This window comes from Vombatus ursinus, unplaced genomic scaffold (assembly GCF_900497805.2).
Source record: "Vombatus ursinus unplaced genomic scaffold, bare-nosed wombat genome assembly UNPS02014798.1, whole genome shotgun sequence".
NCBI classification, from domain to species: domain Eukaryota; kingdom Metazoa; phylum Chordata; class Mammalia; order Diprotodontia; family Vombatidae; genus Vombatus; species Vombatus ursinus.
Window position 1 is genome coordinate 61,988,119 of NW_020954576.1, and position 13,498 is coordinate 62,001,616.

At 36.8% G+C, this 13,498-nt stretch overlaps 1 protein-coding gene across 1 annotated transcript in view; it reads right to left on the reverse strand.

The window, feature by feature from the left end:
• Nucleotides 1-13,498, reverse strand: part of LOC114049455 (pecanex-like protein 2) — a 369,169-nt gene that overhangs the window by 146,275 nt on the left and 209,396 nt on the right. The window contains exons 20-21 of the mRNA XM_027870706.1: nucleotides 11,664-11,805; nucleotides 8,247-8,424 (exon numbers count right to left, since the gene is read on the reverse strand). Coding sequence (XP_027726507.1) covers nucleotides 8,247-8,424; nucleotides 11,664-11,805 — 320 coding nt within the window. The remainder of the gene's footprint in view (nucleotides 1-8,246; nucleotides 8,425-11,663; nucleotides 11,806-13,498) is intronic.

The following is a 13,498-nucleotide window of genomic DNA, read 5'->3' on the forward strand; positions in this document are numbered from 1 at the left end:
AGGTATGAATTCATCTCACAAGCTATACAAAGGAAAAAGGGAAGTAGAAGGAATAGGGGGAAAGAGAAAATGCTGATTTCCTCCAGACATTTCCCATGCTGCAGCACCACCATGGGATGTACAAGAGGGCTACTCTTTTCCTCTGGGCAAGGTTAAGGACTTCAGAAGAGCTCCAGCTCACTAATGAGCTATCAGTCAGTCCCTCTCATCAATGGGGTGATTTACACTAAATCTGTCCCAATGTGGTCTGGCCCCAGAATTCATTATCTCAAATGTTTCACTAGTTCTCACAGTCTGAAGAGAATAGTATGCATTCATCTTCCCTGCCTCATAGGGAATTTTTAGTCAGAGATGGGTGGAATAAAAGAACTCAGAGGCACCTCTGGAAGCCATCTAGGTCATCCCTTCCCCTCTAGGCATTGATGTTACTGTGCCCAGCATCTCTAATCCCTTCTCTCCCTTCACCCCTCCTCGATCCTGTCAAAGAATAAGGGAGATTAAGGGAATCTTACTTTAATAATAATGCATTCTATTTGTATAGTCCCTTTCTTCCAGGGAACTTATGTCTTCCTAAATGTTTCTTCATTAATCTTACAACAATGCTGTGAGCAGAGCTGGCAGCATAACAATAACTGTCTCCATTGATCACATGAGGAAAAGGAAGGGGAGAAGAGATGGGTGACAACTCTAGTCAGTCAACCAGAGAATGAGAAGTTAAGACAGGTTGAGAACTCAGATTGCCTACTTCCCAGTCAACCCAAAAAACCAAATGATTTCTTCCTTATACTACTATTCCTAGGAGCTACTTTCATAAATCCTATTGGAAGTTTCTAGAGAATTTGAAGATTATATGAATAAAAGGAAAAAAAAAAACATGGCAGCAGTATGGGAAATTGGGTAAGGTAGGAAAGCCAAGTAAGAGGCATGACGAATGAATGGGATGCAGTTGCAGTCCGTTCTTCATTACTTGCAAACATACTCTTTATTGTAGCACTTTGCATTATATTTTTAAAATAATATTTTATATTGTATCATACTAATTTGTTTTATCCCTTACAGTATACTATAACCTTTCTGAGGGCAGGGACTATGTTGTCATTTTTTTTCCCTTTTTTGCTCTTTTTTGTACTCAACATGGTGCTTTTTGGGTACTTATTAATTTTTTTAAAAAATGAATCAAAGTTAAATTCTCTCTAATGACTTACTGTATTTCCTTTTATTATACTGCCAAGTATTCTTTTAGTTTCCTCTGATGGAAGCAGCCTTCTTTCTAACATTGACTCGTCAATTTTCTTTGTTTTCTTTTGGTTAGTGAATCAAGACTCTGCTTTTGTGGGACCTTAGGAAATTCACTTAACCATCCTAGGCCTCACTTTCCTAATCTGTAAAATAAGAATGTCCTTCTAATGTCCCTCCCATCTTTGAACCTATATATTTTTATTATCCAAGAAAACTCATTTTCGGCAGATAGAACAAGGGAAGTGGTAGTTCTCAAAGAGCCCTGGAAGGTGCCAGGATCAACCCTTCCCATCTCTACCCTAGAGACTGCTTGCTTTTCCAGCTCCCATCCTTCTCCATATTTTATTGCCTTGGCTTTCAACTAACTTGGTTTGCACTATCTTGAGCATAACGAAAAACAGGTAGATTATCCACTCAATTATTTGCATGCATATGGAAGCTAACACCGCTGCATACTAGCAAAGAGCTTATGTTTCTATCATCCCATCTGAGGCAATCAGTTATTTTCCCTGGTGATGCTTGAATCAAGGTACACCAAGCAGAACATGGGATTTTATACCACAAAAGGAGTAAATGTAGCATCAAACAGTATAAATTAATAGGTATTGGGGGTCAGTCTTCAGCCTATGTTAAAAGGAAGCATCAAAGAGTTAATGAAATGAGTATTAGTCCTGGAGGTAGGAAACATGGGTTTAAATCTCCTCTCTTCAACTTGTTAGCTGTATGACTTTGCAAAAGTCACAGAAACTTTCTGCCTCTTAGTTTGTTTCTTCATGTTTAAAATGGTGGCAATAATACTTGTACTGCCTAATTCAGGGGATTTTTGTGAGGAAAGACTTTTTTTTCTCATTCTGTATTTTATTTTTTTAAATAATAAAATTTTTTTTTTTTGGTTTTCAACATTCACTTCCATAAGATTTCGAGTTCCAAATTTTCTCCCCATCTCTCCCCTCCCCCAACCTAAGACAGCATGTAAATTGATATAGGCTCAACATATACATTCATATTAAGCCTATTTTCACATTAGTCATGTTGTAAAGAAGAATTAGAATCAATGGGAAAAACCACGAGAAAGAAGAAACAAAAAAAAGAGCAAATAATATGCTTCAACCTGCATTCAGATTCCATAGTTTTTTTTCTGGATGTGGACAGCATGATAGACTTCTTTTTTTTTAGGATTGTGAGACCTGAGCATATTTTTAGGCAAATGGAAGTCAGGGAGAGGGAGGGCACAAAGATATCCAAGAGGGACGGGATAATTACTGGAGCAAGGCCCTAGAGAATATTGGAGGGAATATCATTAAGGGCCTAGACAGAAGATCAGTCTTAGACATAACCAGATATACTAGTGCTCAGCACAGTGCCTGACACAGAGCAGGTGCTTAATAAATGCTTCTTGACTCACTGTCTCTTTATTTTTGGAAGGAGCTAAATATCCTTGTAGAAATGAAGATAAACTAGAATTCTTAATATGTTTTGCATGATTTCACATGTATAATAGATATCATATTGCTTGCTTTCTCAATATAGTGGAGGATCTAGTGGGAGGGAGAAAATATGGAACTGAAAATTTGAAAATTAATGTAAAAATAAAAAATAAGAAAAATAGACCTCTTCCTTGAATCCTTCCCCTATCTAATAACTGTAAGATAAATAGCTGAATAATTAACGATAGCCTGCCCCACGACTGCAATGCTGCAATGAGAAAAGAAAAAACAAGGGGTCAAATAGCTAATGAATTAAACCTATCCCTGTTCTATGTGGAGGCACCTAAAAGCCTAGCTTTTAAAGTGGTTGAATTTCTATGATTACTATGAGACATGTGACTGTTCTCTGCCCTACTTCATCTAGGGTCATCCCTCTTCCTCTTAAAAATTTTATTAATGCCTTTTGTTTTGACATCATATTTATTTCCCCTCCTATCCCCTACATGAGCCTTCCCTTCTGACACAGAAAAACAGTTAAGCAAAACCACTTTAGACAGCATATGCCATGTTCAAAACTCACAGTTCCTCACCTCTCAAATAAAATAAGTATATTTTCTCATCTTTTCTCTAGGCTCAAGATTGTTCCTTATAATTACACCACATTCAAGCTTTTCCCCAAGTGCCCCAGCCTAGTACTCAAATAGCAAAATAATGTTCGTTAGCAGGTATGCACCCTTGCGGAGAGAGGTGTAATGAATTACATTCTCTTTTCCTATTGGACAAGCACTTATGATATTCTTAAATAATCCCAGATTAGCCTGCTTTTCTAATATGGGATCAATGAATAAGTTGCAATGAAAATTTAAAAGTGCTTTAAAGAACACAACAAAATGTTATGTTGCTATCTGAGGTAAAGGAAATTCATATGGAATTCAATAATTCAACATTTATTGTGAACTTACTAGGTGCAAAGCAATATGCTATGTGTTGGGATATAAAGATAAAAAGCAGCAAGGCCCTGTGGAGTTTATAATTTAATAGAAAGGACTGAAGATCTTATTTCCAGCAAGTATGAAAAGGAAGCAAAATTTTGCAACGGCCTAAAATATAATTCAAAGTCTGGTTTTCTGCCATGGCCAAGTGACTGTAATCTATTCTCAAAGTGCAGGCTGGTCTTTCATTCCTAGAAATTAAGGTAAAGGAACTTAAGAAATACCCCTCAACTCTCTAAATTATCAGGGGAAATTAAATATTCCTTAAAAAACCAACAAATAAACAAAAAAACTACCAAAAAGCTTCCATGTAAATTCAAAGAAATAAAAAATAACTGAACACACCGCCCTTGATTCGTGCTGGGAAGGAAAGAGGCAGGAGTGATGGATCACTGAGAACTTGGAATTGGAGATTTGATTTTCTTCTTGAAAAGGAGGGAGCTGGATAACTTGAAGATGAAACAGCTATTTTTCCTCCAAGTAATGATGGTGTGGCTGTGGATGATAGCATCCAGCACAGGTCAAAAGAAGAAATAAACAGTAGTGGTTAATTACATATTCATGCCCCTGTTAATGGGGCATTGTTATCATTCAGTCCCTTTCAGTTTTATCTGACTCTTAGTGATCCCATTTGGGGTTTTCTTGGCAAAGATAATGAAGTGATTGCTTTTCCTTCTCTAGCTCATTTTACAGATGATAAAACTGAAGAAAACAGGGTTAAGTGATTTGCCCAGGGTCACCACGGCTTAAAATATACTAAATGATAGGTTCTTTGACAAGGATAGAGTACACCTAACAGGTTGATAAGAACCTATTTACTTAGAATCTTGCAAATCTAATCAAAATAACTTTAAATTGAAAGGAGAGAGGGAAAATATATATGTATGTGCATCTGCATGTATACACACATATATGTAGAAACAGAGACAGAGAAACATACTTGTGTGTGTGTGTGTATATATATATATATATATACATGAATACATAAACACACACATACATGCATGTCTTACACATACCCCATGGTAGATACCATAGAAAGCAACCAAGTTATAGGAAGAAGAATGGCAATAGAGACAGCACCTGGTAATATACAGAGAATGAAATCCAAGAAATAAGGTAGCAATAAAAACCATAGTCTTAGATACCAATATGAAATATACAAAGTATGGGTAACAAGCAAGGTGACCTACAAATTCGAACCCAAATATGTAAATTTGATTTCACAGATATTGCTCACTTGGTGGGATGAGACCCATACTGGAATATTGCCTAAGAAGGATCTGACTTATTTTAAAAAGGAAAGAATAGCTAAAAAAGGGAAGGGTTGAAGTATCGTTGTATATTAAGATATACTAGTGCAGAAATCCAGGAAGGGGAGTGGGGGAAGTATGGAGAAGATGGATGAAGAGCAATAGTGGTAATATCAGAAATGATATCATCAAAGTGTGCTACAGACCACCTGGGCAGAAAAAAAGAAATAGATGAGCAGTTTGGGAAATAGATCATAAGCCTGTAATGAAGGGATGCAATAAGAATGATGGGAGACTTCAATTATCTGTATATCTGCTAGAGCTAACACTTTCTGTCTCTCTCTCTCTCTATCTCTTTCTCCATCTCTTTCCCTAATAATGACAGTTGTTCAAAAAGTAGAAAAACCAACATGGGGAACATCAATTTTGGATTATATTATCACCAACAAGGAGGAACTGATTATCATAGTAGAAAAAAATGCATACCTTGGGATGTGCAGTGACCACTCCATTCTAGAATTTGGGATAGAGAAGAGAAAAACTGGGCAAAGTCTGACATGTATTCTAGATTTGGAGAAAGCAGATTTCAACATTCATAGAAAAAATAAGTAGAATATATTGGACTAGGACTAGAAGCACTGAAGTATGAAATTCTGAAGCTACCAAGAGAAATGGAATTAAAGTTAGCTCTAATTCCAAAGAGAAGAAAAAGGAAGAGTTGCTTCAAGAGATAGATATGGTTGCACATGAAATTCATCAACCAGCTTGGACTAAAAATGACAGGTACAGAAAATAGAAGCAAGGGTAGGTTTTACGGGATAGGTTCAAAAGAATGCCCTGGACCTATAAGAATAGCCTCAGAAAAACTAAAGTTTACAGTGAACTGAGGCTGGTAAGGAAAACAAAGGGCAAAAAAAAGTTGGTTTTGTTTTGTTTTGTTTTCCTTTTTAAATCTAAACTAGGGAAAAGAGGCAGTGATGTATAGTGGATAGAGACACATAAATGGAGTCAGGAAGAGCTGGATTTAAGATCTTTCTTTGATACTTACTAGCTGTATAGCTATGTTGAAGTCATTTAAATACTCTGAGCACATTTTCTCATCTTTAAAATGAGGATAATAATATTTGTAAAAATGGAAGTGTGTTTGTGTATATCTCAATGGTTTTTGGAGGTTAAAATGACATAATGTATGTTAACATCCTTTTCAAACTTTAAAGAGCTACATAAATTATTTTAATCATCATTATTAAAAAATAAAAGGGATAGATTATTGCTAAGGGTGGATGGGTCAATGATAAGAGAGGTTGGAGAGGTAGAGAAGATGTAGAGTTGCTTAACTTGTTTTTTTTTTTTTTTCTGTTTTCACTGTCAAGAACAAGGACCTTTGGACTATAGAGAATGAGACAAAAACATCCAATAGGGAGTAGAAACCCAAGGGAAGTTGGAAGATAGTAAGGGGCCACCTAGTTTCTTCAAATGAATTCAAGTTACAGGCCCAGGGGAACCACATCCTACAGTGCTGACAGAACTGGTGAATGTTATTGCTGAGCTATCATCAGTAATCTTTTAAAAATCTTGGACTACAATTAGCATAGAATTAGAAAAGGGCTAATGTTGTTCTGATATTTATAAGTGGAAGGAAGGAAAGAAAAAAAGGAAGGGAGGAAGGAAGAAAGGAAGGAAGGATGAAAGGAAGGAAGAAAGGAAAGAAAAGAGGAAGGAAACAAATATTTATTAAGAACTTACTATGTGCCAGGCACTGTGATAAGCAATTTATAAATATGGCCTCATTTGATCCTCACAACAACTTTGGGAGATGGGTGCTATTATTATTCCCATGTTAGAGTTGAGGAAACTGAGACAGATAGTGTTTAAATGACTTGCCCAGAGTCACACAGCTAGTAAGCATCTAAGGTGGATTTTAACTTAGGAATTCCTGACCCCAGACCTAGTGCTCTATCCTCTGTGCCACCTAGCTACCTGTAAGCAGAGGGGAAAAATGGATTGTGTAAACTACAGGTCAGTTAGTTTGTCTTTGATCCCTGGCAAAATTTTAGAGAATATTTTAAAGGGATGATTTGTGACCATCTGAAAGAAAGTAGTCATCACCAAGAGACAAAGTGTTTTCATAAAAAGTAAGTTATACCAGAATAACCACTTTTCCTTTCTTGACAAGATTACTAGACTAACACAGTAGATCAAGTGAACAATGTAGATATAGTTAGCCTTGATTTTAATGAAGCTTCTGAAAAAGTTTCTCACGCTGTTCATCTGGACATGATGGAGAGTTGTGGACAACATGTAGATGATAGGAGAGTTAGATGGATTTGAAACTATTTGAATGGCTGCACAAAGTAAAGACACTAATGTCAACTTAGGTGTTTCCCAGGGATCTGCTTGGTCTTGTGCTTTTGAACATTTTTATCAATGATTTGTTGAAGAGTATAAATGGCACGTTTATCAAATCTGCAAATATAAAAATCCTAGGAAGGATGATACCCCATCGGACGACAGAGTCAGGATTCAAAAAGAGCTTGACAGGCTTAAGTGTTGGGCCAAATCTAATAAGATGAAATTAAATAAGAATAAATATAAAATCTAGCACTTTGATTCAAAAAATCCATTTTATAAGTACAAGGTGGGGGAGGTTGGTTAGAAAGCAGCATAACCGAAAATGATCTGGGTCTCTTAGTGGATTGTATGTGTGATATGTGATGTAGCAGCCAAAAAGCAAATGTGATCTTATACTCTGTTGGGAGATATTAGATATTTTGATTTTCACATTTTTTGATTACACTTCTTGTTTTGTATATGACCTTATAATGAATGAAAATTTTGCCTGAAATGAGTTGAAGAAGTAATATTACTTGGAAGTATTTTGGAGAACACTAAATGTTAGGGCCAAAGGATTGATCTTATGTTCAGGTGGTGCGACCCACAGACTGTATGAACTCTAAACTCCCTTATTTACTCAATCTTATAACTCAAGTTCTGTGATGTGAATGCCAATAAAGAGGACTTTCTGGAAATTTCCACAAGTGCTTAGCACAGTGTCTGGCATATGGCAGGTGCTTAATAAACATGTATGGATTGGCTAATTGTTTGAAAGTAGCAAAACATATAAATGAACATTTAAAATTGTGAATCTAGAAGCTAATTTGAAATAAATTTAAATTCTATTTAGAATTTACTGGAATCAAAGTAATAATATCATAAAAATTAATTGCATTAACTAATTTCATTCTACATATATCTGTAAAGAAAAAATAGTTTAAACTAAATATAAAATTGAATTTTTGTTTGAAAATAAAGGTCAAAAAAGTTCATTGACTTGCCTTGCTAAACAAAATAGACACCATGAAGAAATCCAAGAGGAAACTCTCTGAGAGATTTTTGCAGTCAAACTGGAAGAAGATGACAGTGAAGCTCAAGGTAACAAAGTGATGAACAGGATTACAGAAGGAGGTACGTAACAGCTTCATGCCAGCTATTGTTATCAGAAAAATATCACAGCTGTTGAAGAGGGAGGAAAGAAAGAAAAAAAAATGATCAATGATATTGTCATGCAAAGGCTAGGTAAGCACAGACAATTCACTTTGAGGGGCACCCATTTCTCATTTTGCTCCTCTTCCAAAAGAAGACAAACAGGGAACAGCAAGTAAGCTCATGGGAGACTTCCCATTGTGAGGAAGTTCCACAAACGCACTGGCCCAAACTCAGAAATAGTCTTAGCTATGAGAGAGAGAGAGAGAGAGAGAGAGAGACAGAGACAGACAGACAGACAGAGACAGAGAGAGACAGACAGTGACAGAGACAGAAAGAGAGAGAGACAGACAGAGACAGAAATAGACAGAGAGATAGAGAGAGACAGAGCAATCAGCACATGAAATTTTGATTATGGGCAGAGCCAGGTAAATGAAATACTTTTCTCCTCTGACTGCTGAGCTCAGGAGTTACCTCCCACAGGGAACCAGACTGTCCTGAAAGGGACTATTAGTCTATAAAGGGAACATGTTTTACTTGTGCTATTCCAAGGGAGAATTTGGTTTCCACAGTATCATAAGTGAAATACTATGTAAGACAGTATGGCTACAGGAGACTACCTCGGAACTGAGTAATAGGATGAAAGGGTATATTTTTAAGAGGTCTGTCTTTGCTTGGGTTCACACATTTTAAGATAGCTATCAACCTAGTAGCCCACTTGGGACATAGGTACTAGCAGTTTTTCCTGAAAAAAGTGTGTATACTACAAGCCAAATGGCTTTCTTTCCCTGGGAAAGTACAGAAAGGAAGGGCCAAGGCTTATATAACCTTGAAGGTTTAATAGATCTATACTTCTGAGCTTCTCCTCTTGAATTTAGCCCTTCTTCCTTGGTGGTTACCTCTCATTTCATGGGATAAGCCTTAAAAAAAAAAAGGTTTTCAAAATCCTTCACAGATTTTTAAAAATTTCAGTCCTAGAGTTAATTATTCTCCCTAACCCCAACTAACCCTGAGGCTTCATGGACCACATCCTCAGAATGATTCTGCCCAAGGTAGCTTTCTACTCGGTCAGTTGACAAAGATAAATAGGGTTATAGATATTACATCAGGAAGAGATCTTAGAGACCATCCTTTCAGAGGATAATAGATCTAGAACTAGATAATAGATCTAGAACCTTAAAGGCCATCTAGTCCAACTACCTCATTTTGCAGGTGAGGAAACTGAGGCCCAGTAAAGTTAAATAATTAGACCAAGGCCAGGAGTAAGTATCAAAGGTAGGTTCTGAACCAAGCTCTTCTGATTCTACGTCCAGTGTTCTTTTCACAGGACATTGATTGGCCAACCCCTTCAGTTTTACAGATGAGGAACAGAAGCATAGAGAGGGTAAGTTACTTACCCAAGGTTGCACAGGTAGTAGTATTATGTCAGAGCCCAAACCTAGAAGTTCTGACTCTAATTCAGTGCTCTTTCCACTGTACTGTGCTATAGAGATGCAGATTTGCAACACTTTGTATAGGCTGGGATGTTGACCTTGTGAAAAATAACTCTTAGCTACATGGAGAGATAGGGAAAATAAGGTCTGCTTCAGAAGGCAGCTGCTATTGAACCTATAGCACAGAGCAGGATTCCTTCATGGACTATTAAGTCCCTAGGTAGTGAGTTCTTTCTGTTCCTGTTGCCTTCAGTAACAAAGTATGAAATCTAGAGAATAAGCACTATTGAAAATCTCTGGCTGCTCCTTCAGTGATGAAGGGAATGGTGGCCAAATGCTCTCTGCAGTGATGGATGAAGTAAATGGCTCTGTCTCTGTTTATGAAAAAGAGGTCTGACTTCTAGGACCAAAGACGCCCTGTGGGTGTCAGGAATCTTGTAACAACTTGGACCATCGATGAAAAATCCAGAGAAATATCAACTCTAAGCCTGAACTTTTGGGGCTCTGGTTTGAATGAATTATTTTAATATAGAGATGTATATTAAGAAATCTACAATTAAAATACTTAATTGATTCTAATCCAAGACACAACAGATGAAAACCTGGAGCTGTTCCTTATCCAGGCTTTACCTGGGATAGCAGAGGCATCCTGGGATGGCAGGACAACATGACATCTGGCCCAAAGGTACTGTACAGTAATGCAATGCCCAATAAAAACAGAGCTATTATAAGAACATCATAGTTAAATGTTCCCCTATTGTAGATATGAACTATGTAGATATCGCTAAGCACAACCTAGTGTTAAAATATCATTAACTTTGGCTTTTACCAGTTTGTCAAACATCTTATGGGATCATGGCTTTAGAGCTGGAAGGGACCTTAGAATTTATATATTCCAACTCCTTCATTTTAAAGATGAGAAAACCGAGGCCCAGAGAGATTGACCAATCTTTCCACTGCCATTAAATAGCAAAACTGGGATTCAAATCCCAATCTTTTGATGCCAAATCCAGTGCTCTTTCCCACTCCAGAAGGAATAGCAGTTACATATTATGTATCTGATATCATATAGCATGTTTTTTGGGGGCATGTATTGTTTGAGCAAAGTCCCCTGTGCCAAAGCAGTAAATTAATAAAAAACCCATGAAATATTATTTTTATTCTCATATGAGCTAACAACTCATGTGATGAAAAACTTTAACCTTATGTCTAATGATAAGTCCACAAGTTATCAGCTGGATTTTCATTTAGAAACTCCAAATTAATTTGAGTATGCAAAACTGATAAATCTATTGTACATTATTAATACTTTGCAAAAAAAAAATAACCCAATCATCTGGACTAGATGAAGCCTCTAGGCTCTATCCTTTTAATTATAAAACTGAACCTGATAAATGCAAGAAAGGCAGTGACAGTGATTAATTTCCCCCTCCCCCAACAATAAAGTGATAGAGTAGTTGCTAAATGGAATGACAGTAGACAGTTTATAAACTCCTAAGCAGAATTTCAAGAGGTCTGGACACATACCATGTCTCTGTCATCTTATTTGGACTCGCAGGCTAAGTATTTCTGGGTTGATCTTCATATTGACTGACATTTATTTGTAAAATCACTTAGAACAGATCTAACTTCATTTGGACTCAGGTCACTCAAAATGACCACCTACGCAACAGTAAAGTGAATTAATCTAATACTCACTGGTTCCCATTCTTTCAAGGTCAATTTTTCTAGTGTTAAGGCAGAGCCTGAAATCCTTCAAGGCACTCAGAAAAATTCATTGTAGTTTTAAAGAATTGCAATCTACATTATTATGGGATTAAACCATTATCTACTTACTGGCCACCAAGTCTCCTATAATTGCTAATAGAAAATGCATCAATAGTGAGGGCATTCAAAATTATTGCTGGGTACAAGATGTATTTCTCCAAACACTGAAGCCAGACATACAGCCTTTCAAACCACATCAGATGGGCAACATCTGGGGAAAAGAAAGAAAAGCAAACAAACTCAGAACCTCCATTTGCTAAATTAGTTATTTGCAGGAGCATATTATATAAACATGATATAGCTTGAGGTCAAAAGATGTTGATTGAGAATCCTAGACAGAAGTCACAACTTCATTTATCTTACTCAAATAGATCTGTGATTTTATCACACTGAATGTTTCCGACAATGAAGCCAATTGCCACCCATCCATGCATGTACAACCTGTATAACTCATATCCGTGTTCTCTCATCAATTTGCCATGGGGCATCCACCCAACATTGTGGAATGCTTCCTCACTTTCTTCTACAATCTCAAGAACACCAGAGGAGCACCTGAGCTGTCTATATATTGTCCTTCTTCCTGGTTGTGTGATGAGCCCGTCTTTTTTCCATTACACATTTCCATGATGATATTTTTTATTCCCATTCTCCTTTTATCTTTGTCAGTTTGTTCTATGTTGCAGCCTGCTCACATGCAGCATAGGGTTTCTCCACTGCTCAATGTGATATTCAGACTCCATTGGAGACTTGTATGCTATGTCTTGTAGCCATACAATAAAACTATTATAAATTATTATATTAGTATTATATATGTTATAATATATGTTATTAGGAGATGGGCCTTTGTTTCTGGGAGTCTGGAGTCATTAAAGGAGCTTTGTAATTTCATAAAGGCAATCAATTCTGTTCTTCTCTTTTTGATTAATTAATTCTGAGATTAACTCATTGTTCATTTGTATTGTCTGTCCTAGATATACATACTAACGAACGATTTCTATAGGCTGTCTATCTGTCATAATCTGGAAAATAGATATTCTTCATGTATTTGGTCATTTCCATGTGGGTGGTCAGGCCATGAATCTTAAGGTGAGCAAACATTAATCCTGCTTCTGTATTGTAGTCAGATCATTTTAGGTGTTCTGATTAATAAAGAGTATTTCCTCCTAATTAGCAGTTGTCCTTCTATATTGCTCAACTGAGATGCTATCTCTTTTACCAAGTTGAAAAATTTTAAGTTGTGTGTGTGGTTCAACTCAAATTTAATTCAAATTGAATAAATATGGAAACCACTGTGCTAGGTTCTGTGGCTATAAAGACAGATACAGCAATGACATAGCGTTAAGTAGATTTCAATTTAATAAAGGGGAATGGAAAGAAATAAGCATTTACATAGTGCCTACTATGTTTCACACACTGTGCTAAGCATATTATGTTATTTGATCCTCCAACAACTCTGGGAGGTAGATACTTCTACTGACCTCATTTTACTATTGAGGAAACTGAAGCAAACAGAGGTTAAGTGACTTGCCCAGAGTTACACAACTAGTTAGTGTCTGAGGTCAGATTTGAACTGAGGTCTTATCTGACACCAGACCCGGCATGCTTTGCACCGTGCCACGTAGCTACTGCTAGTTGGAGCAGGGAGCTGAGTCCAGAAATGCATAGGAAGCACTGTTTATCCTCTAAGGAATAAATAGAAAGAAAAAAAAAAGAGTCAGAATGAATACTTTTTCCAGAAAGCATGTGACAGTCAACTGTCCTATGGTTCTACTCGCCACTGTTGTGACTGCCCAGATCAAAACTCCCTTCTAGGGCTACTAGTCCCAAATATGGAATGTGAGCTCCTTGAAGGCAGAGAATGTTTTACTTTGGTATTTATGTCCCCATCAACTAGTATAATGCCT